We start from the raw sequence: 27,852 nt of genomic DNA, 5'->3' as shown, positions 1-27,852 counted from the left end.
TATGTGTACGGGGTTGCGACTGTCTCCAAACCTATTTACAGGGCACAGTTGATTCTATGCCCCGGGCACAGTAAATCATGACGTCATTTTGATCAAAAAAGGGGCACAGCTATTTTCATGACTCCACTTTTAACCAATCAGATGAGAGGAATCTATATAAATGAGGTATATAAAACGTAACATTGCCACACCCCGCCCCGCCACGAACTTAGTGCCTTGAAAGTTTTGTCAATTTAATAGTTTTTTTCTTCTTTTTTTTTGTCGAGCCCGTCTGAGGTGAGGGGAGACTAAGGGATCGCCTGCGGCGTCTGTCCGTCCGGTGAAAACTTTTTGCATTTTGATGTTGTAAATGCTGCAATTTGATGCAAGTTTTTGCGTGTTTTCCCGACTTGAAACAGTCCTACTTGTTTAAGGTAGCAGTACATTTTGATATAAATTGTTAATGAACAATTTGCCTATAGAATAGTATCATCCAAATAAACTTCCTGTTTTGATATTTACACTAAATATCATGGCCGCGACCAAAAAAGAGCGAGCGGAGTGAGCAAGGGGGAAAGGTGTGGGAGGGGTATCCCCCTCCCACGGTGAGAAATTTTTGCATATTGATGTTGTAAATTGTGCAATTTGATGCATGTGTTTGCTTGTTTTATCGACTGGAAACAGTCCCCCTTTTTTTAAAAGTAGCAGTATATTTTGATGTAGATTGTGGTTGAACAATTATTTGCCTATGAAATAGTACCATCCAAATAAATTTCCTGTTTTAATATTTACACTGAATATCACAAACGCGACGAAACAAGAGCGAGCGGAGCGAGCGAAGGGGAGAGTGTGGGAGGGGGTTTCCCCCTCCCACTGTGAGAATTTTTTTTGCATTTTGATGTTGTAAATGGTGCAATTTGATGCAGGTTTTTGCGTGTTTTATCGACTTGAAACAGTCCCACTTGTTTAAGGTAGTAGTACATTTTGATGTTAATTGTTAATGAACAATTTGCCTATAAAATGATATAATTCAAATAAATATGAATTCTTACACTGATGTCATGAACGCGACCGAGCCCGAGCAAGCGGAGCGAGCGAGGGGAAGGGTATGGGAGCGGGTTGTCCCCCTCCCATGGTGAGAACTTTTTGAATTTTGATGTTTTAAATGGTGCTTTTTGATGCAGGTTTTTGCGTGTTTAATCGACTTGAAACAGTCCCACTAAGGTAGCAGTACTATTTGATGTAAATCATTATTAAACAATTTGCCTATAAAATGGTGTAATTTAGATAAACTTAATTCTTACACTGAATATTATGAACGCTGTTTGTTAAGCAATCAAACAGAAAAAAAAAGCATGCACACGAGGGTGTACAAAAGGGTCATTACACATTTCTCCTCCCAAACGAAGATGATTTTGTATTTTCAGACCTGAAATTCAGCGATCTGGTGCAAACTTTTGGTCAAATACAACTGTACTTGAATTTGTTGCAGCCCTCTCCCCAAAATAATGATTTGAACAAATATTTTTTTCCCGTTGAAATGTTAATGGCTCTTATTCCGAGTGTGCATCATCTCTGTATAAGTACAAAGTATAGTAAGGTGCTAGGGGGAGGATTTGGGAGGTTGGGAGGAGGATACCCCCTCCCGCTCGACGGAGCTTTTTAGTTTTTAGAATTGAAACAAAGCGATCTGAAGCACACTTTTTGTGGAAAATCCGGAAATTGTAATTCCCCATACGCCATAGTGTACTAAGTCTATAGAAGGGACAAGGCAATGGGAGGGTGGTAAGATACCTCTCCCATTATTCGATTATATTTTTTCCGCCTTCCAAATCCCCGGTCAAAATCGGGGGGGGGGGGGCGACTTTGCTTTTTTTTTGGAATTGAAATTCAGCAACCTGCCATCTGGTGCACACTTTGGGTGAAATAATTGGACAGATTTCTATTCAAAAAGCAAGAAAATCTTTTCATTTAGGGAATTACAATTATGTGGGGTGGTGGGGAAGATATGGTGGCTTGCCCCTCGAATATTCTATGGAGGCAACTTATTTTTTTCTCTCAAATGGCAAAAAAAAAAATCTTCTCAACTCAAATGGCGGGGGGGGGGGCAAAATGATAATATGCTTGCCCTTCCAATGTTTTTATGGGGGCGAACTTTTTTTCTGGCGAAAAAGCAAGAAAATCTTCTCGTCTCGGAAATTATGGGGGTGGGGGTGGGCAAAAATTATAAACTTGCCTCTCCATTTTTTTTTTTAATGAGGCTAAGGCTCGCACTTGGGCTCGCATTATCAATATGGATTGGTCAGAAGTAACGAGCTGTACATAGACCCTACATACTTGTAAGTATAGCACACGTAGCCTACATGCAAACGTGTACGTGCTCCGTACCGTACGGATGTACAGTACGGTCGATAAATAGTAAACACTGTAGAATACTCGTAGACATGCATAAAATCAGTGTTGACAGAGCCCAGGATGAGAATTGTTTTTGCCCACGATTTTGTTGTCCCTGTTGGAAAATAATAGTACAAAAATAATAATGATAATAATTATTTAGCGTCCGGCTTTGAGGTCGCCCGCAGACTGTTTCTTTTCTCCTTTGGTCTGAAGTTGGGGGGGGGGGGGGGTGCGTCCGCACCCAACGCACCCCCCCCCCCCCCCCCCCCCCCCCCCTGGTGACGCCTATGTACGGTATGACAAGGCCGTGAGCATGTTCAAAACTTGTTACGAGTGAGTCGTGTCGCGGCCCCGGGGGTTCGCTCGCAGAGGTTCACGCAGAACACCACTAGTATAGCCCTTACCGGCAGCATCTCGCAGGCAACTTCAACGCAGGTACTTCGCAGTACCCGCAAGTCGCTCTTAACAGAAAACGGATTGGTTTCAAAGTCCTGACGCGGGTCACACGGAATACACGCAAGGAGAAGGTAAGTAGCACGCGTCTAGCATGCAGGTAAGACACAAGTGCGAAACTCGCAAACATTCTTGTCCGCTTGCGGAAAATTCTCCTGCGTGTTGGAAAATCCCTACACGCAACAAACCCGCGTAGCTTTCCCGGAAAGGTGTGACACGGCCTTTATAGTTTAATCTGCAGATGGTGACCCCGGCATTGATGAGCAGTTTGTCTATTATGAGACAATGAATGACAAGATGCAAGTATATCTGAACGGTTTCGCCATTTGAATTTGAAAAATAATGTTTTTTTGACCGTTATTTGTCTTCTCATAATACATAATTATGTATATACATTGTACTTCAAACGCTAAATGCGACTCGGGATTACTGCATGAGAGGGCTACTCTTTGTGTGTGTAAATGACGTAAATTTTTCGCCAGCGCCAAAGACCCATGACCTTTACTCCCTGTATTATATCGAATTATGCGTAGGCGCTATCAGCAGTTCTATACAAGCGTCTTCCATCATTGTCAATAAAAAGGACATTCCTGCCAATGGAATAAGTTTGAAATGTACTGTTAGACGGTCCATTGTTACCAGTGTAATATTCCACACACACGGTCTTCTTGCACACAATGATTAGATAACAAAGGAAGTGTGTGTGTGAATAGAGAGAGAGAAAGAATCAAAGAATTTCGGATAAGTGAACTAGAATCAATCATAATAATAAAAAGGTATGAATATTGTTATATTGTTTATTTTGTGCTAAAATAACGACACATTGAAACGACAGACATAATCACGCACTGTATATGAAACCCTCTACGTGAGAAAAATCAAACCCAACTGAGCAACTCACCATCACAATGACAGAGAAACATCACAATGCAAAATCTCGCACAAGACAACTTTCTATATAGTAATAATATTCCTCAATAACTAACATCAGATACAATGGCAAATTCAAGCATTTAATAACTCAATGTGGAAGACATAATTCAGTTCTTGACGCTATAACATTGGCTTTAGCCTCAGTGATTCCCTTGACCACTAATCAATCCATGTAATTTCGAAAACGTTCTCAATAGACTGCCGTGATCGTAAGAAACGCTTAAAAGATATTATTTATGGGATCGTATAGTTTTGGTTGAGACCTAATTTCAATAGTTTCTAACATTTTTTTGGTGAGATAATGAGAAACCTCTTAGAAATATGAAAGAATATGTAATTCCATGAGGAATTCGATGTTTATTTGATGAAAATTGGTTTTGAAATGGCTGAGATATCCAAAACAGCACGATTCTAATAAAGCGTGGGACCCACCTTTTATTATGATCGCTTTGTTTTACTTTGTTATTGGATGTTTCACTCATTCCAAACCCGATTTTTCATCAAATAAACTTTGAGTCCCTCTTAAAATGGTATGCTCTGTACTATTTCATAAGTGTTTTCTTGGCATCTCGCAAAAAAGTGAAAAGCCCATTTTCGTCTCCACCAATACTGTGCTTACCATCCCTTTAACTCTTGAGTTTTAGGGCTTTACCAATAATCAGTAGAGACATAATAGATGATGGAGACGTGTGCCATTGTATAGCAACAAAAGGAAGACCGAGTCTTTTTTTTTTAGGTTATGCAAAACTAATTTTCTTGGTCTTCTCTATGCGGCAATATCCCAACTCAGTCGAATCCAGTCATCAACTGCATCACCCATATACGCTTGTCTGGTTTTTTTGTTTTTCCACAAGTATGTTAGACCTCTCCTACCCAAAATACCCTTTGTTGGACCATAACTTTCCTCTTTTTGTTTTTTTGCCTAGCAGCGTAGATTCATTATATCGTAGTCAAAGATCTATACCTTTTGCCATTTTAGCAACATGACTAATGATTATATACTGTTAACACTTAAGACACTGAGGAGAGTAAAGATAGTTTTTACACAAATCGTCGGCGTTTTCACGAACCGACGCTATTTCGATTTTGGTCAAAATTTTCAAAATCGAGATATTGGTACCAAATGAAAGTGCTTTCAAAACTCTACCAAATCCCAAAATTTTAGATCACAAAATTAATTATTCTTAATTTTATCAAAGAAAGAAAAAAACGACGGTACTCGAAATATCGAGAAATTGAGAAAAAGGGGTTTCACGAACCGACGCAGTAAAGATACGCCGGTTCGTGAAACCCGAATTGCTAGGGTGAAGAGCAATGCGGGTTTTACGAACCGTCGCAGTTGCATTATTTTGAGCTTTGTTCAACTTACTGGCCTAGAATTAGGTTTTGGCCCTAATCCAGATCTCAGAGTGAGAACCAAACCATCTGAAAGATGAATGACGACCTAAGCCAGCCCACTGTCCACGAGTGAAGTGAATGGTAAGCTATAATCCTATTAAAATCATGCTCAAAATAACAGTTTCAGTTGGACTACCATAACCATTAATTGCGGTAGAGTGTAGTCCCATGTATTCAATCGCGTGATGCTTATGAAGCCTCGTCTGTAAACGCCATCCAATTTCAAATTAGATCCCAAATCATAGTTTCTTTTCAACTTATGTCGTTACTTCTGAGACTACTGAGTACTGTAGTCGTAACGTCTGTGTGCAAGACATGCAAGATGTCAAAGTCTCGAAGACACTCATGGCTATGCCTTGACTTGAGTTGAAAATGAAATCATGAGATTGACAAAGTAGGCCTACTAAACTAAAAAAAAAAAGTAAAAAGTCTAAAAGTAAAACTCAAAGGAAGAGTAAAGAATAAAGTTAGACATGTTAGACTTTAACTTTCAAGTTTAACTATTAAGTCTAAGTTAAGACTTTACTTGTAATGCCAGTTACTAAAACTAAGATCAGCTGAAGTCTAAGACCAAGTCAAATTAACACAGAGTCTATAGTCTAGCTCTAGATCTACATCTAGACTAGTGGTAATAGTAGGTAGAGTCCACCCATTTTTTCCCCCAATTTTTACTTGTCCATTCCTGAAAAGGTTACTGGTCAGTGTCCAACAGTGATTTTTCCTGGTCAGGGACCGTCGGACCAGTGCCAGTGTGCAGCGTTGGTGTAGATGTCATCTATGACAGTATGTGGTCTAGTGATACTACCTAAACACTACGAGTAGTACTCTACAGGTTAGGTGGCTTTCCTGTACAGTGCAGTGTTATAGTATACTTGTGAATTCAGCCCTAGTACCGTACTGTGTGTTGATATGTGACATTATGTCTAACGTTAGTTCGAGTGGAGTACCTTTGAAGCACAGCGGTGGGGCTTTTTTTCCCTAAAACTTGTGAATGCGGCCCAACCAAATGGCGTTTACATATTCACGCGTGATTGATAGTGATACAGTAGCGCTGTCGATTTCCACAGCATCCATACATAATCTTTTGTCCTTTCTTCTTTCCTTTTTTCCCTTTGTTCTTTCACCCTTTTTATTCTTGGAATCGAAGGACTTCTAAGAAATGTCCCTCGACTGATTTAACCAGGACTCTTGAGTCCTGGTAAACCTAACCTAACCGAGTAACCGTTAACATTTGTTAGGCCTAACATAACAGTAACACTGACTTAGCCCTGTATTGACTTTGTCTTTGGCCGACTTACTGAGATGGCGAGTCTAACTCTTTAACGTTAGTCTAAACGTAGTCGTTAGATCTGTCAGTGTCAGTGTCACCGGTTATTGTATATGGTGCCATCTCTAACGTACGTTAACAAGTTGATGTTAGTTATCTATGTCAACTTACTGAGTCAGTAATAGTGGTACTGTCATCCTGTTGGATATCGCCGCAATATCATCCGTGACGTGTTAATTTCGTGTCACAAAGACAAAAGTTGCCAAGATCTAATAGTATTAGATGTCTAGATCTAGATGTAGTCTAGATCTATAATATAAATTTTGTGAACCACTGGTAACTTAAAAGTGAAAGGTCTAGACTTCACTTAGTCTATAATTAGACCAGACATTCATGAGGCAAAGGCCTATTTAGTAGATCTATTCTTATTCTATTTTAACGTCAATTCCTACTAACTCGCCACGTGTTATTCCTAAGGCCAAGGACTTCCGGGTTAGTGATTTTTTTTCTCATAAATACCAAACAGCAGACGTGTTTCATTTGCATTCTTGTGCAGACTTCATGAAAATATGTGCAGTATCAAAGAAATATGATGCACATGACAATGCCAGTGTTTTATAGGTGAATGGTTAATACCTTTAAAAGCTGAATGATAATGTAGAGTCTAGGTCTAATTAAGATGTTACAGTCTCTGATAAGAAACAGGTTTGATTGTCATAGACTGTTTCCCAAATGCAGGTACATGTAGTAATATTCAGCTATTTCAATGCAATGCCTTGTTTACAAATACATGTAGATTTATATTCATGTGAATGATAATTCAATTTCTACATGAGACATACCAAGTGCTAAACATAATATCTTGCATCAGTAAAATGTGCAAATGAAGAGACAATTTGAATATGCATCAAATACGAACAGCAGCATTTTTTGACATTCTTTGATCCTGCATAGGCCTACCATTTTGTTTTATGTTTAATATAAATAGAGCAAAATAATTTCAACTTCAGTTTTGTTGGCTGAATTCTTTTTCTTCTCAAAATTAAAGTTGTATCTTGTGCCATGATGTTTGATTTTAATCAAAAGTTCTTAATTTCTTTCTTTTCTTTCAGATGACTGGTGCCATGTAGTAGCGAAGAACTGGACTGTCTCAGAAAAGAAAAGGAAAAGTACAGGGTCGTGTACATCACCAACGGATGTGAATACAATGGTAATGTAGAGTCTAGGTCTAATTAAGATGTTAAAGTCTCTGATAATAACAAAGTTTGATTGTCGTAGACTCTTTCCCAAATGCAATTAGTAATATTCAGCTTTTTCAAAGCAATGCCTTGTTTACAAGGACATGCAGATTTATTCATGTGAATAATAATTTAAATTCTACATGAGACTTACTAAGTGCTAGACATAAGATCTTGCATCATTAAAATATGTAAAAGGCGAGACAATTTGAATATGCATCAAAAACAGCAGTATTTTTTTGACATTCTTTGATCCTGTATACCGTTTTGTTTTATGTTTAATATAAATAGAGCAAAATAATTTCAACTACAGTTTAGTTGGCTGATTTCTTTTTCTCAAAATGAAAGTTGTATCTTGTATCATGATGTTTGATTTTAATTGAAAGTTCTTAATTTCTGTCTTTTCTTTCAGATGACTGATGCCATGCAGTAGCGAAGAGCTGGACTGTTTCAGAGAAGAAGAAAAAAGTACAGCATCGTGCTGATCATCAAGGAATGTGAATACAATGGCTTAGGAAAGAAGACAATCTACAGATAGGATAGAAGGGAGAAATTGGGATGAAGGGCGACAACATAAGGACGGTATATCTACAGTGAAATGTGATTGTAAAGTGGAAACATGAAAGGAGATCCTAAGATTGAAGGTGAAAACAAGGCATTCCATTCTGTGATGTCGTAATTACAATTTTGCTACACTTTAATAACACTACAGAGAGACATTTATATCAAGGAAAGCTTCATGTGGATATGGAATGTTAGATTTTTTTAAGTGTTCATTGGTATGTATTTCATGATAATAAATCTTGAAGGTTTTGTGTGGTAATCATAACCTTGTGATAAATCTTGATAGATTTCTAAGTGCACATTGGCAATATTTAGATGATGCTGTAATCAGATTAAGTTCTATTCTCCTTTATTCTTTTATTTATTATTTTGTTGTCTTCAACCCACTTTGAATGTGTCACGTATGATTCTTATAAACATGGGAACATGCACTCCATGTAAATGATAGGACTTATAACAAATTGACATAATTATTCAACCATCACTAGGCAGTTCTGTTATAAGATGTTCTTTATCTAACTAAAATTGTAAATTATGATACGTGTATGTTCCCATGCAAACTCACAACAAAATACAGAAATTTGATTTCTTTTAATAATAATTCATTATGTCTCTAAATTTACAATTAAAGAAAGTGATTGCAATAAGGATGTCAAACATCGTATATTAAAATAATAGATTATTCATTTGTCTCCATCCGTAGTAACGCACGCAACTGCAGTGTGCAGTTTGTAGGCTGCTGTGAAAAAAAAAAATCACAGGCAGCCCAAGCAGGATTCGAACCACGACCTCTGGATTACTAGACCAGCGTCATAACCACTAGACCACCGGAGTGCCCTGGCGCTACCTTTACACATGAATAATTAAGTATAGAAGGGCTTGGGGGCGCTTCGAAGTTTACTGCTCTTATTAAATATGTACATGTCATTTGCAACTCAACTAAAGATGATTAAACACACTGAAATTCTTACTTTAAATGATATTCATAATCTGTTTTTTTTTTCTTTAATAGCTTGGGATGTACACTTTATACACTGTATCGGTCTACATTTCGCCTACAATATGGAATTCTTTACTTCGAGACGTTTGTTTTTAACAAACAAAAAATTAAGAGTCCTTTAAAGGTGCTGTAAAACAGTGGTGTTTGTTTGTTTGTTTGTTTTTTGGTTGGGGGGGGGGGGAGGGGAGTCAAATTAGCCTTGGCCCCTCTCCGCCGTCTTTTTTTTTTTTCCTTTAGCTGCATATTTTTTAGTCATCACATGAAAATTCGTCTGCATCCACCCCGTAGTTTTGCTGATGACCTTTCTTTTTAATTATTTTAGCCACACACAATTTTGGCTGAATTTCCCCAACCCTCTTGTGAATTTGCTAGTACATGTACTAAAACACATTCTCAGAATGTGTTTATAGTACTGGTGGATTAAGGATTCACAGGGAGGGGGGGGGGGGGGTCGGCCAAAATTTCTCTTTTCTCATATGTAACAAGCCTTCGGGGCGAAAGGCTGATATTATGGGCTTTCTACACACATTTTTAGATGCTAATTATTGGTTAACATGAGCATGATCATTTATGTTGTGATTAATTTGTTTCCTTATATATGTATGACTTCTATTAGAGACTTAATTGGCTTGGCACTCCTTACATCGACCTATTTTAGACACCCATTTCCCTCTCTCTCTCGTGCTTTTTCTCTACTGTCCTGTGAATAGTGTAACTACATGTACATGCAGTACCTCTTCTCTTTTGTATGATATACATCAAGTTTTTATCTGAGCATATGGGTGTTGCAGCACTCTCAAGCTTCATGCATATGCAGCAACATCTTTGTGTGGTCATATACATACATGTAGTTATGCTTGATATATTAATTTGAGGATGTTATTCTTTCTCTTGTATATGTTCCGTCCGCACTCTATAGATGTAAATGTACGATGTAAGATTTGGTGTGCATGTTCGACTGTGTTCCTCTTTTTGTGAACACACAAGAACTGATATAATAATGAACTTGAATTACACATATTCTTGAATCTTGATTCCATCTCCATTTGCCATTAGATATGTATTGATTTATGGAGCTCTTCCACAATTGTTATCCTTCCCATTGTCATTACTCATCTCTGAATAATTCAAATTTGATATTCTATTGAGGACCTATGTTTCTTCGATTACATAATGTACCTCTTCAATATATTGCTGCAAAAGGCGTAATAAAACATGACCATTATTATATATTTAAAATGAAGCTTGAAATTCTGATAGTGTCGATATTCATGTATTTTTAGGAGTTTATCAGTTTCGAAGAGTGCATGCAGGATGAGTTTATGTTTTTATATGATCAGGTGCAGCTATCATAGAATCTGTTGAGCAGGAAAGAGAAAGATGGAAAATGAGGAATTATGAGTGAATTCGCATGCGAGCCAAATGACAATAATGACACTGATAAAAATTGTGACAAAGTAAATGTCACAAATATGTGGAATAATAAGAAATAAAGAAATTAATATATTATTTCAGAGAAAGAAATAACAGAGTGCATGCATGAGTATGAAAGATGAGTAAATACAAGTAATTATTATTGACTGGCACGTCTTTTTCCCAAGATTTAGCGGTATCCTTCATCTTAGAACAAACATTCATAATTATTATGAAAGAAGTGAACTGAATTTGAATTAAAAATAATGTGAAAAAATGAAAAAGTAAGTTAATTAAGTAAAAAAAAAAACTGTAAAAAGTAAAAAATATGAAACACAGTATACCGAATACATGTATTACCAAATGATAGATGTCCAAATGCAAAAGTGTTAAATAATGATATATCCACAAAAAGGGGGGGGGCAAAGAAATCTTTGGAACGATCAACCACAGCTATAATAACAATACATGCGTGTACTAAATGAAGATGAAAACAATGACAACACTCTTTTTAGAACAATTAAGAGAAACTGGCTTGTATTATCATCTTAATTATCACTAAATGTATTGTAATCATCACAACAATCATTACATGACAATTAATTTCAATTAATAAGGTTATTGTTGATAAGCAGGTATAGCCCTAATAGTATTTGTATGTAAACACATACGAAAATGAAATAGCGACGGTTCGTAAATACACGCGTATTGCACGTTACCTATTGTACAGGCCCTACAGCGCGGGTCTCACGAACCGGCGTAATACAACTTACGTCGGTTCGTGAGACCCGCGCTTAAGTACATAACCTATGGTGCGCGCAAGAAACGATGGATTTACGAACCGACGCAGTGAGTTTGAAGACAGAAATATCGTAATTTTTTTGAATTCACACTAAAATTACACTATGGATAGGAAGAACAACTTCCACTCTCATCACCCTGTCAAAATTTTCACACACAAGACAGGAAAAGTCATTGAAAACGTTGTCTAAAACTTGTGAGATCTTTAAACGCGATTTTCTCAGAACTGCATTTTCGCTCAAAAACGAAATAGCGTCGGTTCGTGAAAACGCCGACGAAATTAGTTATGTTCTATGATAATCACTTAACAATTTTTGTTTTTTGCATAATAATAAGTGAAAATAATGCAAATGATATGTGAAAGTATATTACTCTGAGGTTTGAAACGTTTGATTATTTTGAGTGCATGGCCGGCGAGGTTGTTCAGTCGGAAGCATTTTTAGCCTTATGTCAAGGCCTTTCGCTGTATGGTGAAGAGAGCCCAGCAGAGTGTGGTTGCATGTGACTATCGCGCTTGGCTGGGCGCGCTTCGCTCGCCCGCTTTTATAACAATCTTACAGCGAGAGGGTCTTGACACAAGGTTTGTCGCATGTCTGCATTGCAATCACATCACAATGACTCGGGTTCGAAGCCCGATGAATCTTGCTGAGCAATGCTGTGTGTCATCATGCCTTCCCCCCCCCCCCCCCCCACCCCTTTGGAAGAGGCAAAATACTTTATCTCGGATACATACAACAGTAATGGGGCTTTCGTGTGTGAAGCAGTCACAATCTACAAACGTATGGTAAGATCCCGCTTCAGTCATTCATTGCTAATGACACTGAACACATTAATGTATAACTAGTGCCCATGGCAGACTAGCAGGTAGGCCTATAAAGTGCAAAGTGAATATAGGTAATCCAGCCGTTTTGTCTTCACCATGTGGAAATCTTAAGTTCAAAACATCGTGAAAACTTATCTGTTCAAAAAGTAACTTAGTGATTGTTAGATGATGATTTATGCAGCATTTTATTGTTTCTGTAATTATTTTTTTCTTGTTTATCATTATTCCCCTCTATCTAAAGCGCATACAGACCTTGCCAAAGGTATTACGCGCTATATAAGAACGATAATAATGACGATAACAATAATAATAATAATAATAATAATAATAATAATGACAATAATAATAGTAATAATAATGATAATAATACTAATACTACTACTACTAATAATAATAATAACCTAATTGCTTTAATTATGACCTGGGGAGACACAGTATTCAAATTTCTCCTTTGAGTCATAAAACAGTCTTTACACTGACTGGTCATGGTTCTATATCGATTAGAGTAATATTCTCTCGAAAATTTCTCACAAAAATGTAACACAACACACTATAATATTAATATCTTTATTAGATGTATAGCAAATTGCACAACATAAGCAATGGAAGGGACAAAAATGAAAGCAGAAGAACGGCAATTAATTCCTTAATTCGAATAAGTATGCACTCCATATATAAAGATTATGTTATAAAAGTGCATACAAAATGTATGATGTTCAAGTTTGTATGGATGTGTATAGACCTGTCCATGAGTGTACAGTACATTGGTGTTCATGTCTTTGCCGGAGAATGCGCATGTGTGTGTGTGTGTGTGTGTGTGTGTGCGTGTGTGTCCAAGAAAGAGAGAGAGAGTGAGAAAGAGAGAGAGAAATAGAAGGGGAGAGAGGAGGGGGAAGGTAGAAAGAGAAGCGAATTAAGAAGAAAAGTTTCAAACCCAGTTTGATCTGTTTATCATCGCTAAACCCTGATGGAGCTACTGTTGGTCTAAATTCTTTTTATTTCAGAATAAGTACTATACTGGTTTTGTGACTGACTTTAATTCCGCCTTAATTTAGAGCGTGATTGTATAGACGTGCGTGCCTGCGTATATGGATGAAACCTATGCTAATAACCGCCTTGATCGCCGAATATTGCTTTGATGCGAGCATTGTTGGGATTGGTCCAAGTCTTTATGACGTCAGGAATACTGTCAGAGATCTCCTGCCACAGCAACTCCGATGCCATGTACATTGCATTCTACAGGGGGAAAAAAGGCAAGAAGTTAATAACATTACTAATAGTCAATAGCGAGTAGTTTTTCAGTGGTTTAAAGGTTGCATCTTTCCAGACTCTCTGTTCTTTTTTTTCTCTCTCTCTCTCTCTAAATTCTCGCCTCTGTACCAAAGTTGCTCTACAGGCCCTGTTCCTAAACGCTGCACATTACGTATCATATTACATTGTTGGTGACTGCAGAAATATTAGTGAAAGACTGGGAGAAAGTTCAAAGGAATGGCACTTGAGTATTGGTGGAGATGAGAATTGGGCTACCAAGAAAACACTAATGAAATAGTACAGAGCATGCCATTTTAAGAGGAATTCAAAGTTTATTTGATGAAAATCAGGTTTGGAATGACTGAAACATCCAAAAACAAAGTAAACCAAAGCGATCGTTATAAAGTGTGATGGGTCCCACACTTTATTAGAATCGCTCTGTTTTGGATATCTCGGCCATTTCAAAACCAATTTTCATGAAATAAACATTAAATTCCTCATGGAGTTACATGCTCTTTCATATTTCATAAGAGGTTTCTTATTATCTCACCAAAAATGTTAGAAACCTGAAATTAGGTATCAACCAAAACGATACGATCCCTTTAAGAAAATTTTCACAATCTGTTTACAAATTTTGTAGTGTTACTGGTTTTAGTTTGTTTACAAGTCGAAAAACAAATTCACCGTATAGAGTAAGTATTAAATTAGTAGTGGATGGGAGATTTGTATGGCCATGAATGTGACATCATAGATTATTTCATAGCATCCAAGCATTCATTTTGCATGTGACGGTGATGCTCATATCACTGTTTTCGTGAAAATTTCGGATTGTATTTATCAATGTTTACTTAATTAAAAGTACGGGCTTTATTCCTAAACCACTCATGAACTCAAGTCAGTGCCAATAATGCCTTCGAACAGGGAGGTGGAAGATAAACCTCGCTATTTTCCAGCTATAAATTTAGCATCTCAATGAGCCCAACAGGTCGTCTCATTCACAATGATAACGGACAATGAGTGAATCATACCGTCGGCCCCACATTCCACACATTGTGAACGCTACTGGTTCTATGGCACTCCGAATTCTCGCTGGTTTTTGATATCGCTTGGAGTGCAAAATGATCACATTTTGAAAATTGCAAAGGGTTGACAAAATGGTCCTAAAATCATAACGCATTAACCAAAATTAAAGAACTTGGTGTCATTCTATTGGAAAAAGAGTGACCTTTCAAATAGTATGTAAAATAACAATATATTTGCAATGATATTGCTGAAATTAAAGATCTTATATTGTGTTCCGTTCTTTTGGGCCACCCTGTATAGATATACAATGTATATACGCTGCAATATACACATCGGTATTTCTCAGTAATTCATAGCGACTATTTCTTCCTAAATAGAAGAAAGCACATTAGAGAAGAATCGTGTATATGCTTACCTGGCTAGGATGGAAACCATCAACTGGCTCAATTAGTTGCCACGTCTCGCCGCCCATTTTCTTCCACTTGTCGACCACTGCAGTGGACGCAGTTGGGAGGTCAGAACATCCACACCACATCACACACAGTGGACAAGACACATGTGTGGACAGAAGGAATCGGACAGGTGTTCATGACGTTAAATTGAAAATCCACTCCACAGGCAAAATCAGTGGTGGAAATTTCATTGTAATCGGACTTTAACGTTATATAATTTTAAAGTTTTACACAAATTTACCAAATCAGGCTTGCAAATCAGATGTTAAGTTAAAGGACAAGTTCACCTTCATAGACATGTGGGTTGAGTGAATGCAGCAATATTAGTAGAACACATCAGTGAGAGTTTGAGCAAAATCAGACAATCCGTTAAAAAGTTATGAATTTTTGAAGTTTCTGCTCAGTCACGGCTGGATGAAAAGACTACCATAGCTTGTGATGTCACATGAGTACAACGATATAAAGAAATAATAAAGAAAATTCCACATATTTCCATTTTTCTCGCATAACAAAAGAACACTTGACTTCTCTCTTTCAGAAGGCAGGGGGAATAATATTACCCTTAACATACGTCAGTAGCAAGTCGAAGAAATTTGCACTTTATTCAAAAAGTAAAGTTTTGTGAAATTCTCTTTTTATTTTCCTTATATAGTTGTACGCATGTGACATCATACACTGTAGTAGTCTTCTCTTCCAGCAGTGACTGCGCAGACACTTAAAATATTCGTAACTTTTGAACGGATTGTCCAATTTTCCTCAAACTTTCACTGATGTGTTCTACTAATATTGCTGCATTCTCTCAATCCTTATGTATATGAAGGTGGACTTGTCCTTTAATGTTAATGTCATCACCTCACTGTTCACCTATTTTATGTGTGTAAAAGTAGAATTAGAATCATATCTTAGTCGAACTCAGGAGATTTAATTCTCATTATTATCGGACTACTACAACTTTACAACGATAAAATGTAGAGATTAGAATTCTCAGGATTCTGAGGAAGAACCAATTATTACTTCATTGTATTTATCTCATATATATTATGATTATGATGTGGTAGTTGCGACAGTTACCACTGTTTCGTCAAATTGAGAGACTTAACAGATTCTTTTTTTCATTAATTGCTGAAGTTTTTAACGAAGCTTTTACAGTATACACGTCTTACGGGTGATGTTTGTTATCCGAAGGTTCTTTAAAAATAAAAAAACAAGAAGCAAACAGGACAAAATAAGTTCGTCATTCCGATGGTTCATTATATTCCGAAACACAAATTCCCTTATATGTGTACGTAAACGTTCGTTCATCCGAAGGTTATTTCCGAAGGTTCGTTATTCCGAAGGTTTGTTGATCCGAAAATGAAATAAGATTTGTTCAGTAGGCAATGGAAATAAAATTTGTTCAGTAGGCAACGGAAACAAACAAACAAACAAACAAACAACAACAACTACAACGGTGTATTATACTAAAGAATCGTCGGAACTATGAAGCTCATTTCATTTTCGGATTAACCCTCTGCACGTCACATTAGTTACCTGTCCATAGATTTGTGTGTGACATTTGTGCACATTTTACCCATTGGCACAGAAAAGGTTCACCTTCGGAAAGAAGTTGTTTTACCTGCTTGGAAGTCGTATTTGATGTAATGCAGCCCGAAGTTCTTCGCTTTGTACGTGGTCGCCACATCTTTCAAGACCGCACTCAGTTGTGCAGCTCTCTGTTTTGAGTTTCAAAATGAGACGTCAATTGAATACAGTGACTTGCTGTATACACGTATCACAGATAAATCATTCGTCAATCCATTTCTATCTATCCATCTATCTATCTATCTATCTATCTATCTTTCTTTTTCTTCTTTCCAACTATACATCTATCTAACAGCTACCTATCTATCTAACAATTTTTACCCCTTTGGGTCTTCTTTTTCATTCTTGACCCATCTCTCTAAAAAATAGATACCTAGAAGGATAATATTGACAAGTAGTTTCATGCCATATTATTCAAATGAGGAATACAATTAGGAATATTGAGTGTGCGTAACATCACTTTCAAAGAACAAAGATGTTTAAAAAACTCGATGATATGTAGAATCAAAGCATAATTTTATATAGGGATGCCCTTTGTACATAAGAGAATTGTCTAAGAATTACTGAGATATCAAGTCATGTACATGCGAGTACAAAAACATACTCGCTTGTACAGCACGTATTCATCTAGACGAATGCATAATTAGTTTTCAATATCACTCTGTATGTTGGTGTTTTTTTCTTAAACATGTTTTTAACTTAACTGCTTGATAGGTGGAATCACTCAATATCTTATTACTACACATCATTATTTATTGTCACTCACGGTTATAATTAACGAGCCTAATCAGTTTTATAGTATACATGTACTCACTTCTACTAGTTATTTGGTGGTTTTCCGTATATTCCTTCACGTGTGTGTGTGTGTGTGTGTGTGTGTGTCAGTGTGAGGAGTTTTCTGATCAGTCAAAAATTCTGGGCAGACATTCATATTCCTTTTGATTCCCCTTAGAATTGTATGCTCTTTGACATCTCATAGAGTGGTTTCTGAATATCCTCGCAAAAACATTAAAAGTTAAATCCTCACCTCAACTGTACTTGCTCTGAGCAAGTATACTGTAGTATATCGTGATTAAACGAGTCAACCTTCACATTTCAATACTTGGGTATGATGGAGCTCGTTAACTCTTTGTGGGCTTTTGAGTGCCGATATGGGCACAGAAAACCATGAAGCGTTGTAATACACACTGTCAAAAGTCCCTTGCACAGAAAGGGTTAGTTAGGTATTTGATAGGGGAAGTCACTTTCTGAAATGAAACATTTGTGCTAGCACCTCGTAATTACAGAAGTATTTCAGCATTTGGACTCACATACTTTTCAATCATATTGTTTTATATCATTATACAAGTGAATACAGAGACCAAGTTTTTAAGGTACATTGTATAATGTGCCTTGTATTATAATTATATAAGAACAGCTATAATTGCCATCATAATCGCTACTGTAACAGTGCATGTTTACCTCTGACGTGAAGTTTCGGAGAGTCTCGTTATCTGACATCCATCCATTACAAGGTGAGACTTGCAGACAGGTCAGGTAGTTATAAACATCCGGGTATGTTACGTCTTGGCGCCACTCGCCGATTGGATGGATTCTGTTCTTCAGTGTGTCGTACAATATGCGACCGTCTGCAAGACCAGTAGCCACCACCTGGCTCCCATTGGGCAATACAGAATCCTTGGATGAGAGCAAACAAGCCAATCAGAACACTGTTAAGTGAACAATCGGATACGCTTTCGTCCAATGGCGTCTAAGGAGGATATCGCTAGTCCGACGCTTTTCAAGTAGCGCAGTGATGTTTGAGGTGGGATTGCTTCAGATAATCGAAATTTAAGTCGCAAGACCAACCTCTGTCGTTTGTAATTGTTTTGTATAGTGTCTCTCAATATTTCCACACTCTTACAATAGCTGAAGATTGTCCGAAGTGTGGTATTTGCGGTGCTATAACAATATTTTATTTGAATGTCAGTACTTTTACATAACCTCTAACTTCTTGCTTGTTTTTTTAATAATAAAAGTGATTGCAACTGCCAGTTTGAAGAGATACACTACGCACACGCGGAGACGTATTGTTTGCATACAAACAAGCTTTTATCCATTCATTTTCTGATGACAAAGAGAAAGAAAGAAAGAAAGAAAGAAAGAAAACGCTTCCCAGTTACGTGCCCAGGATGGCTATATCGTAATGACATCCATTATGTCATAGATAGAGAGATAGATAGATAGATATTGGTTTATTTCATCAAAAAGAAAGCACATAGCAGCCAAGAGGCTGAATTGCAGTCCTTGATATAACTGTTCAAACGAAACGAAACAATACAATAATTATTCCCATTAAACAGATACAAAAATTGAGCCTATACTACAAATGAAATTCTCTTTCAAAATATACAATTCATCAAAAAAACTAATAGGATCGCCATGATTTTTATTCATATTTAGCCCATTTCTTCCCGATAAATTTCCTGTCGGTTTCACCATCATCAATTTCTTATTTTCCTTTTCCTTCTTCTTCTTCTTTTTAATATTATCATTATTGTTGTTATTATTAGTATTATTATTACTATGATTATTATTATTATTATCATTATTATTATTGTTGTTATCATTATTATTATTATTATTATTATTATCATTATTATTATTATTATTTAATGTTGTGGGGGCGAATGAGTCCCATAACTTTATAAGAGGAAAATAACTCTTACCAGGTATGACAATGTTGCGAGAAAGTTGGTTTTCATTTCGTCAGGCGTTGTCATGTGTGCGATCGTGTCGTTGTGCCTGTGGATTATTGCAGACAAGCGTTCAATCCATTCTATTTCATTCCATTTCATTTCATTTTTATATTTCCAACAACGGAAAACAAATGGTCACAAGGGAAAATACTATGAACTGAAGAAGTTGTACGAAGCAAATTGGTTGCTTTTTTGTTTACGTCTCAAGCCCTTGGAAAAGACTTGTAACAAGGTCGAAAGATTGGGAGAATAAAAAGGCTAAGTGAACATGATTATACTGCAACGTCTGCCACCAGCCATTCTTCCTCCGCCACAACGATATATACATTATGTATGTATGAATATATATATATATATATATATATATATATACATGTATATATATATATATATATACATACATGTATATATATACATACATGTATATATATATATATATATATATATATATATATACATATATATATATATATATATATATATATATATATATATATATATAAACACTCTGTTTCTATCATTGCTTTGTTGTAGTTGTTGTTTGTGAATCCGGAATCTCACCCATTGCACACGTCATTGCCGATGAGGCTGTAAATCACAAGAGCTGGATAGTCGCGAAGTTGGTTCCGTGACATTCTGTAACATGAAACCGTATCATTCATCAGAGCGTATTAAAAACAAAAAGCAATCCAACTTTGGACGGCTACCATTTCATTGTCAGCTATGGAGCGCACAATGTTGGTTTGAGGAAAGAAGAACTCTTCCTCTTTTCATCGATACCTGATTATGTTGACAAATGTTATGCATGGCTGAGCACATCAACTTTAAAGACAACAATGACAAATTGCACTTTTTCCAAGTCTGAATATCAAAATTAATGAAGGAGCAATATATCTCTCACTGGATGGATGGGATCTGTCAGTGAAAGTGGTCAAATTAACAGACCAGCCTGTATGCCTGCAGGTTTGTGTTTAGGGTTTCTTCTAACCTTTCAAGGTCCATAACCTTCAATATTGCCACCGTCGTTGATAACTAATTGGTCACTCCCACAAAGGCTAACCCATTATCCATTTTCTCTTACATATTCAAGACATGGTTTGGCGCTGCCAGCTATGTGTAAATTATGAACAGAGAAAATGGACTGTATGGGTTGGCCTTGGTGGAAGTGACCACGTTATCACACAGGTGGCCATGTTAAAGCAGGGAGGTGCAAGATACCTCCCTGGTTAAAGGTTATAGACTATAAAATGTTAGAAGAAACCCTAAACACAAACCTGTATTTGTACAGGCTATTTATTTGGTTATTTTCGTTGACAGATCTCATCCATTCGGTGAGACTTCATTTTTCCTGCATGTGACACTCAAACTTGGAAAAAGTGCAGTTGTCTTAAAAGTTCATGTGCTCAGTCATGCATGACATTTATCAACATAACTCCCCCATAGGTATCAATGGAAGAGGAATAGTTCTTCTTTCCTCACAACCAACATAGTGCTCTCCATAGGTGACAAGTATGAAATGATAGTCCTCCAAAGTTGGATTACCTCTTTTTTATACGCACTGTATGACAGGACCAACATTGCCATAACAGAAAGAGTTTAAAAAAATGCGGTGAACTTCCATGGACCTTAAGTAGCTTCAGAAGACTTCACTATCGATGGGTGGATGTGCACGTTCACCGTCATCCTTTATTGACTAGCAATTAATCAAATTGAAATGACTGTGGCATGATTAATCATGTGATTCCTCAATACTTAATGAAGCGATTCTTTTCAATTAGGCAATAAGAGAAAAACTTCGAAAAATCGGGTCAAAAAAGGAGCAAAATCAGCAAAGCAAACTATTGAGTTGAATAGGTCTTCTGGGAATGTAACAACTTGTAAAGCGCTGTCAACGCAAGATACGGACGTGTTTCAACCAAATCATTGATTTTCATCAACCTTTGATTAAAAAAAGATAATATAAAACTCGCCTGATCTATTCCTACTTGCAACTTTATTCACGAGGTCTTGCCGTCTTCAAAAAAGGAGCAAAATCAGCAAAGCGAACTATTGAGTTGAATAGGACAATCCTGGTCAACATGATACGGATTTAATTATTTCCACCAAATTTATTGATTTCTATCAACCTTTGTATTAAAAAAAATGATATAAAATTATATAAAATTGCAACTTTATTTACGAGTTCTTGCCGTCTTTGCCCTTAACCACTTCCACTAAGCTAAACTGGTTTCACCAAGAATTTAAAAAAGAAAGAAAGAAAGAAAGAAAGAAAGAAAAGAAATGTCGGAATGCGCGTGTGAGGCAAGTGCAAAAGAGACATAACAAACATTGTCTGTGAATCTCACCCTTGTTGCACGGATCGGTTCATGTTGCTTGCATCAGCCCCTACAAAAGTTACAAAAATGAGCATATAAGAGTACATAAGAGACTTTCTCTTTATCAGAATTCAAATATCTCCGAGTTTGGCTGTAATCATGATTTTTTTTAAATATGATCATTGTTAAAAATTTGAATTTCACTATACAGTAAACAAAATTATTTCAACTGGATGTTTGTTTTCTATATAAAAAAAAGAAGGATGGTATAATATTGGTGGAGATGAGGAATTGGTTTTTAACTTTTTGCAAGATATCAAGAAACTACTTATGAAATGATACAGAGCATACTATTCTACGAGGAATTCAAAACTTTGGATGAAAATCGGTTTTGGAATTGCTGAGGCATCCAATTAAGTAAAACAAGGCGATCCTGATAAAAGGTGAGTCCCACCTTTGATTAGGATTGCTCTGTTTTGGATATTTCAGCCATGTGTGCACTTCAAAACCAATTTCCATCAAATAAAGAACGTTGAATCCCTTTTGGAATGACATTCTCTTTCATATTTTATCAAGGGTTTCTCATTATTTCACCAAAATATGTAAGAAATTTGAAATTAGGTCTTAACCAGAACTATACCATCCCTTTAATCATCTTGGGAACTGCTGCCCATACTGGCGTCTTGGGATGACGTCATAGCCATGTGATGCATTATAACACCGCGGTAATGTACGAAATCCTATATGGCGATGGATATTCCTTTAATTCGCTGCATGCCACATCAATTTCCTGTGCTTAGGAATGTGTGTGAAATTTGTACACATTTGACTATTGGCATAGGAAAGGTTGAATAAGACCACAGAATATCAATAACAACGCAGCGGTTGTTTCACTTGAAAAGGCACTTTATATCCTCATTTCTTAGTTCTTCGGAGAGCCGTCGTTCCCCTTGTCTCTTACCTGTAAACAAGGCTCGACAGAGCTTGATAACACTGTGCGCATTTGTTTGTTTATTTGTTTATTTGTTTGTTTAATTGTTTAATTGTTATTTTCCCAACTGAGAAGATGGCTGGATGGCCCATATTCAGCTGCGCCTGCTGGTCTTCCATGGTGGCCATTCAACTATACCAGTTGCCGCAACCACAGGGTTGCAAGATCGCCGCTTGTTTTCACTACCGAACTTAAAGTCTATTTTATGGCCAAATTCGGGAAAACCTTTTTTTTTTAAGATCCTTCTTATCTGTGCACTAACAACATCATTCATATGTGCACCCTTGTAGGTCTACTAAACTGAATATCTAACCCCAAACCTGGTACAACCTTTGAATCTCAGATCGTCAAGTGCCCCCAGAGCATTACAGCTTCGCACTTGGTTTTCATACCCAAAACGGTTAATGGTAATCGCAGGTTAATTTTGTGCCCCTTCTCTGCTTAAAGGAATACCTCCCTACCCATATATTCAGGATTCTACTTCTATTGAAGAAGAAAAAAAAACACAGAAAAAGAAACTCAAGGTCCACCTATTTGAAGAACAACACCAATGATTACGCTATTCATGGATTAAAACTTGTATAAAAATCGCATGTTTGTTTCTTTTGTTAATTGTGAAAGTTCATTGGCTGGAGATATCTGCACATCTCTTATAAGCATTTTGTACTATACTATAGGTCCTATACAAACTTTTGCATATTATTATATAAATAATATACCGGTTATTTCTGAAATCCTGCGCTTACCATTCACGCCGATGTTTTGATAGTCCCGATGGTTGCAGTGGTTCAATTCACGAAGACGCAGGTACAATGAATCAGTTGGTCCTCTGTCGGTAAATCAAATAATTCAAAAAGGTCATGACGGTGTGAAAACAACAATGTGGTTATATTTGTATAATGATGTCATTTTATGAAAAGTTTAAATTGATTTTTTTTTTCCGTGGGGTAGAGGGTATGACTGGATTTGTTTCCTTTAGATGAAAGACTCATTAATCTGACAATGAAATAGTGTTCGTAATTTCAAAGGTTTGTTTGTGCGCACCTTTTATGCCACTTTCGGATGAACGAACCTTCAGATTAACGAACCTTATTCCATTTGCGGATTAACAAACTTTTGAAATAATGAACCATTATTGCATTTTCAAATTAATGAACCTTCCCAATAAAGAACATCACCCATAATATCATGGGTTCGTTGCTTCTAATACTGGCGCATGACTGGTAGTATACTAGAAGCTGACATCTTCTCTTTTCGCACAAAGGATCCCCCCCCCCCATAGGATTTAAAATGAGAAGACTCAATTAATATCGAAACTGTAACCAGTTTGTCTAGGCATGTACAGTGGTGATTACCTCTGCAACAAGGTGTAGAATTGCTTCACAATGAAATTTGGCCTTTAGCGAGATGCATAACAGAACAGCTTTTTTGTTAGATTCTTGTAAGCATTGGCGGAGGACTTTTGGAGGCGGACACTCAGGGCATCCGAGCGTATAGCATGCAAAGCTCTGTCAAACCCTTGACATGCCACATTGATTAACTGTCCATAATAATGTGTGAGAAATTTGTACACATTTTCATTCATTGGCATAGAAAGGGTTAAATAGAAACATGACTCTTTCAAAATGGTCACCATGCGTATAGCCGCTTGTTTTCTGACAATCTTCGAAGTGGAACCAGGAAAAGGAAAAAAGAATGACAGGGAAAATACTCCAAACGGAAATGGTGAAAGCGACCTTGGGTAACGTTAAGTGTAGAAAGTGGTCCCACGTCCCTCTCTAATCAGAGGTGGGTTTTTAATGGTTAAAAAATAAGAAGAACTTCAATGTTAAAGGCAAGAGAAATACAACATTGATCCGACCACGTAATACTTACGTTAGAACAGACCACGTTGAGTTCATGTATCCTGAGGATGGAGGAAACAGGAGGAAGATGTGAACAGATAACAACATTAATCATCCCCTAAAAATACATTAAGTCGCAGAAAAGAGTCAATAAAACAACATTTACGCATTGTAAATCACCTAGCTGCTGTTTTGTTTTTGTTCCAAAAGGTGCTATATCCACAAAATCCAAAGAAATGCCTATTCTTAGAGAGATCTGTGCAGTCACATAGATATTTCCGAAGCACATTTTTTTTAAAGCCATTTTGATGTAAAATTATGGGACATAAAGTCATTGCATGAAAACACTTGAAAGCATGTGAAATTAAAAAATAAACTACAGGTTTTTCTCCTTCCATCAAATAAAATGGATTTAACACCTTTTGTAAATGAACTCTTCACATATATTATGTAGGCCTACTTAGCCTAGTTATTTACGTAATATGATAAACTTGTATTTCATATTAAATACTTCGCTGACTGCTTCAAATTTTCTTTTTTATTCTCTTTTATTCATATACTGCTTTCGCGACAAAGAACAGACAACGTTAAATCATTGCCGGTGATATCATTGCCGGTGACATCGTATACATAAGGTCCCTATTCATTCGAGGAAAATCAAACGAACAGACAAAATAAAAAAACACATTTTGGGTGACTATATCATAAACTACGACATGATTTAATCCTGTTGTGTTCATACAGGGAGAAGTACAGAAATATTTCAAAAATATATACGTTTACAAAGGCAGGACTTTGAACAAATTAAAATGGTGGGTATCAAAAAAGAAACCTTTTCACATTTCTGACTGGTATAGCGTTGACATGTAGAATATCGGGAACTTCAATGTGAAACCTTAGCAATTTTTTCAAAATGATCACTATATTACTGTTTTGCCGAAATTAGCAATATTGCTTCGCCTTCTCCATGTCTTATGCCAAGAGAACAGAGTATTTTTTGAAAGTTTACTTTTTACGATAGGAGGAAACTAATGAAGTTGTAAAGCAGATTAAAGTACCTGACAACTAATGATAATAAAGATAGTTTTTTAGCAAATCTTGACGTTTTAGAGGTACCAATTTAGGCTAGTCAAGGGCCTATCAAATAACAACAGGCCACGCACCCCTTCACACCGTCCTTAGTTTGTTTACGACTTTGCATAAAAGCGATGAGTCCCCCAACTATTGTGTAAAACGAGAAAGCGCATCACTTCCTTCTCCAACCCATTTCAGGGAGGTGACCTCACCTCCCTGCCCATGCGTTTTTGTTGCTCTTATTTTGTTACCGTCTCAACTATATAGGGTTAATCAGGAAAGCTTGATCATGGTTGGCGGCTTTCACTATCCTCTCCGCCCTTGATACATACAGGCTAGGATTTTTATGGGGGAGGGGAGGGGTTCAATATTGGAAAAGTGGACCTTTATACAGTATACTCCTCCCAGACCGAACCCCGCTGAGTGTAAGTAGGGAGACCACCTCCCTGGTGTAAGTAAAATTAATTATTGAAGATGTCAGCCACCTCTTTCGGGTTGAACACTTCTTGGTAATGAACGTAAAGGTGTGGAGGATACGTTAACCGAGTTCAAGGCCGTTGGCCCTACATAGAAAGGTTAAATCATTGCTGCAAGTACAGTATGCTTTCAACGTTTGGGGGAACACACAAGGGTGAGGGGTGGCAGTATGGGGGGGGGGAGTATCCCTCTCCTTCCATCATAAGGGTCTGTGATACGTCTCCTTTCGTTTTGTAACATTTTCAGAATCCCATCAGATCACTTTCTGGGCGGAGACGTGCTCTCACCTCTATTTTACACAAAACGCTTGGCGGTTTTATTCAAGAAGAAGCAGGGATTATTGTGCTGACGAGAGGATTACATTCTTGCCTCAGTGAACACGTGCTTTGCCATAATATTGTCCCGACACGTCGTAATCCTCATTCAGTGGAAGGAGTAGTCTAATGATTTAGGACTGAGTTTAATCCTTCTCGAGAGCTGGGTATCAATGAATCCATTTAGATTTATTCCCGCGGGTCTTCTACTACCAGTATTATTACATCAGAAACCCGTAAACGACTTTGTCGGTGGCCACAATACATAATATCAAGCCTATAAAAAGATAAAAGTTTACATGATTCTTTCGTTCTGAGTAATGGTTGATATGACTGTGGTGAAAAGTGCTGAATACACTCTTTGTCGCTGAATTTTTGTCTGCGATATCAAACTCAATTTGCAGACGACAAAATTATCTGCCAACTACTAGGTTCCGGTGTGGACTTGTTTCATTCTGATCACCCCTTTCATGAATGGACTTTTCCCAGTATGCAAATTCCTCTCCTTCTCACACTTACCCGTAACAGCTGATGTCATTGGCCAGTCAATTTCATTCTCTACAATCATAAGGATGTCTTTTAAAGCCTCCTGGACAGAATAGCAAAATGGCAACAACAATGAGAGTTGGTAAAGCAGTATATTGTTACAGGCAGCAAAATCACACTATCACAAATAAATTGATCATGGATTATAAAATGAATTATTGTGTCAACACAAACATTCAATCTCACCTTTTTTGTTCATTATATTGTTATCATTATTATTTTCTCCCCTTTTTCTTTTTTTTTCCTGCAAAGTCCGTCCTGTATACGTCTCATAAAGTGAGGCAAAGTCGACAATCCCGGGACCTCATGCAAGGAGGTCGCGGGAAGAATGGCGATGACAGTCTGCTCATTGTCATGCAGCTGGAAATAGCGAATATACACGTCCATATCTTGCCGCCAATTAAGCAATATCTAATTAGATACATAAAGTGTTTATCAGGGTGTTAGTAAACATCTTAGCACTCAAAGAAAGTAACAGAAAGAAATAGTCTCCTTTCATTCATTAAGCCTTACAGCGTTAAGTTCCGTGGCGGTAACCCATTCTTTGGGTATGTGAAAGTGCGCCCCCGCCGAGTCGCCGAGTAGAATAGTTCCCATGTGTGGTGTTTGGGAGCAAAGCGTCTCTTCGTAAGTTTTGTTGGATTTCGGATCGATGCCCTGCATGTGTGTGGTGAGGAGGGGAGGGGGAAGGTTAAAGAAAGGTAATTGTTAAACATCAGTGTTAGTTAACATTCTTATATAAGATAGTTTATACGTAACTTATGCTTCCGCTAGAAATAAAATCGTTTCTGGAACACAAAATGGCATGTCACTTACTGAGCTCACCCGAGCTTGAGCTTAATCGATTTGTTTCAGTGAAAAACTTAGCAATACTACTACTACTACTACTACTACTACTACTACTACTACTACTACTACTACTACTAATAATAATAATAATAATAATAATAATAATAATAATAATAATAATAACAATAATA

At 37.0% G+C, this 27,852-nt stretch overlaps 1 protein-coding gene and 1 long non-coding RNA gene across 2 annotated transcripts in view; one reads left to right on the top strand and one right to left on the bottom strand.

Moving 5' to 3' along the window:
* Positions 1 to 27,852, bottom strand: part of LOC139728226 (acyloxyacyl hydrolase-like) — a 99,814-nt gene that overhangs the window by 57,563 nt on the left and 14,399 nt on the right. Inside the window, exons 9-19 of the mRNA XM_071639189.1 lie at positions 27,386 to 27,529; positions 26,846 to 26,915; positions 24,493 to 24,523; positions 23,364 to 23,446; positions 21,657 to 21,696; positions 19,873 to 19,947; positions 19,282 to 19,357; positions 18,035 to 18,250; positions 16,608 to 16,704; positions 14,956 to 15,032; positions 13,379 to 13,502 (exon numbers count right to left, since the gene is read on the bottom strand). Of these exons, the coding sequence (XP_071495290.1) occupies positions 13,379 to 13,502; positions 14,956 to 15,032; positions 16,608 to 16,704; positions 18,035 to 18,250; positions 19,282 to 19,357; positions 19,873 to 19,947; positions 21,657 to 21,696; positions 23,364 to 23,446; positions 24,493 to 24,523; positions 26,846 to 26,915; positions 27,386 to 27,529 (1,033 nt within the window). The remainder of the gene's footprint in view (positions 1 to 13,378; positions 13,503 to 14,955; positions 15,033 to 16,607; positions 16,705 to 18,034; positions 18,251 to 19,281; positions 19,358 to 19,872; positions 19,948 to 21,656; positions 21,697 to 23,363; positions 23,447 to 24,492; positions 24,524 to 26,845; positions 26,916 to 27,385; positions 27,530 to 27,852) is intronic.
* On the top strand, positions 4,916 to 8,671 carry LOC139728224 (uncharacterized). Its single transcript, XR_011710794.1, has 3 exons — positions 4,916 to 5,241; positions 7,540 to 7,637; positions 8,078 to 8,671. It is a non-coding gene; the product is annotated as an uncharacterized lncRNA (long non-coding RNA).

This window comes from Diadema antillarum, unplaced genomic scaffold (genome assembly GCF_040938485.1).
Source record: "Diadema antillarum isolate AM-2024a unplaced genomic scaffold, OU_Dant_1.0 seq00000170_RagTag, whole genome shotgun sequence".
NCBI lineage: Eukaryota > Metazoa > Echinodermata > Echinoidea > Diadematoida > Diadematidae > Diadema > Diadema antillarum.
This window is presented reverse-complemented; position numbering and strand designations above follow the sequence as displayed.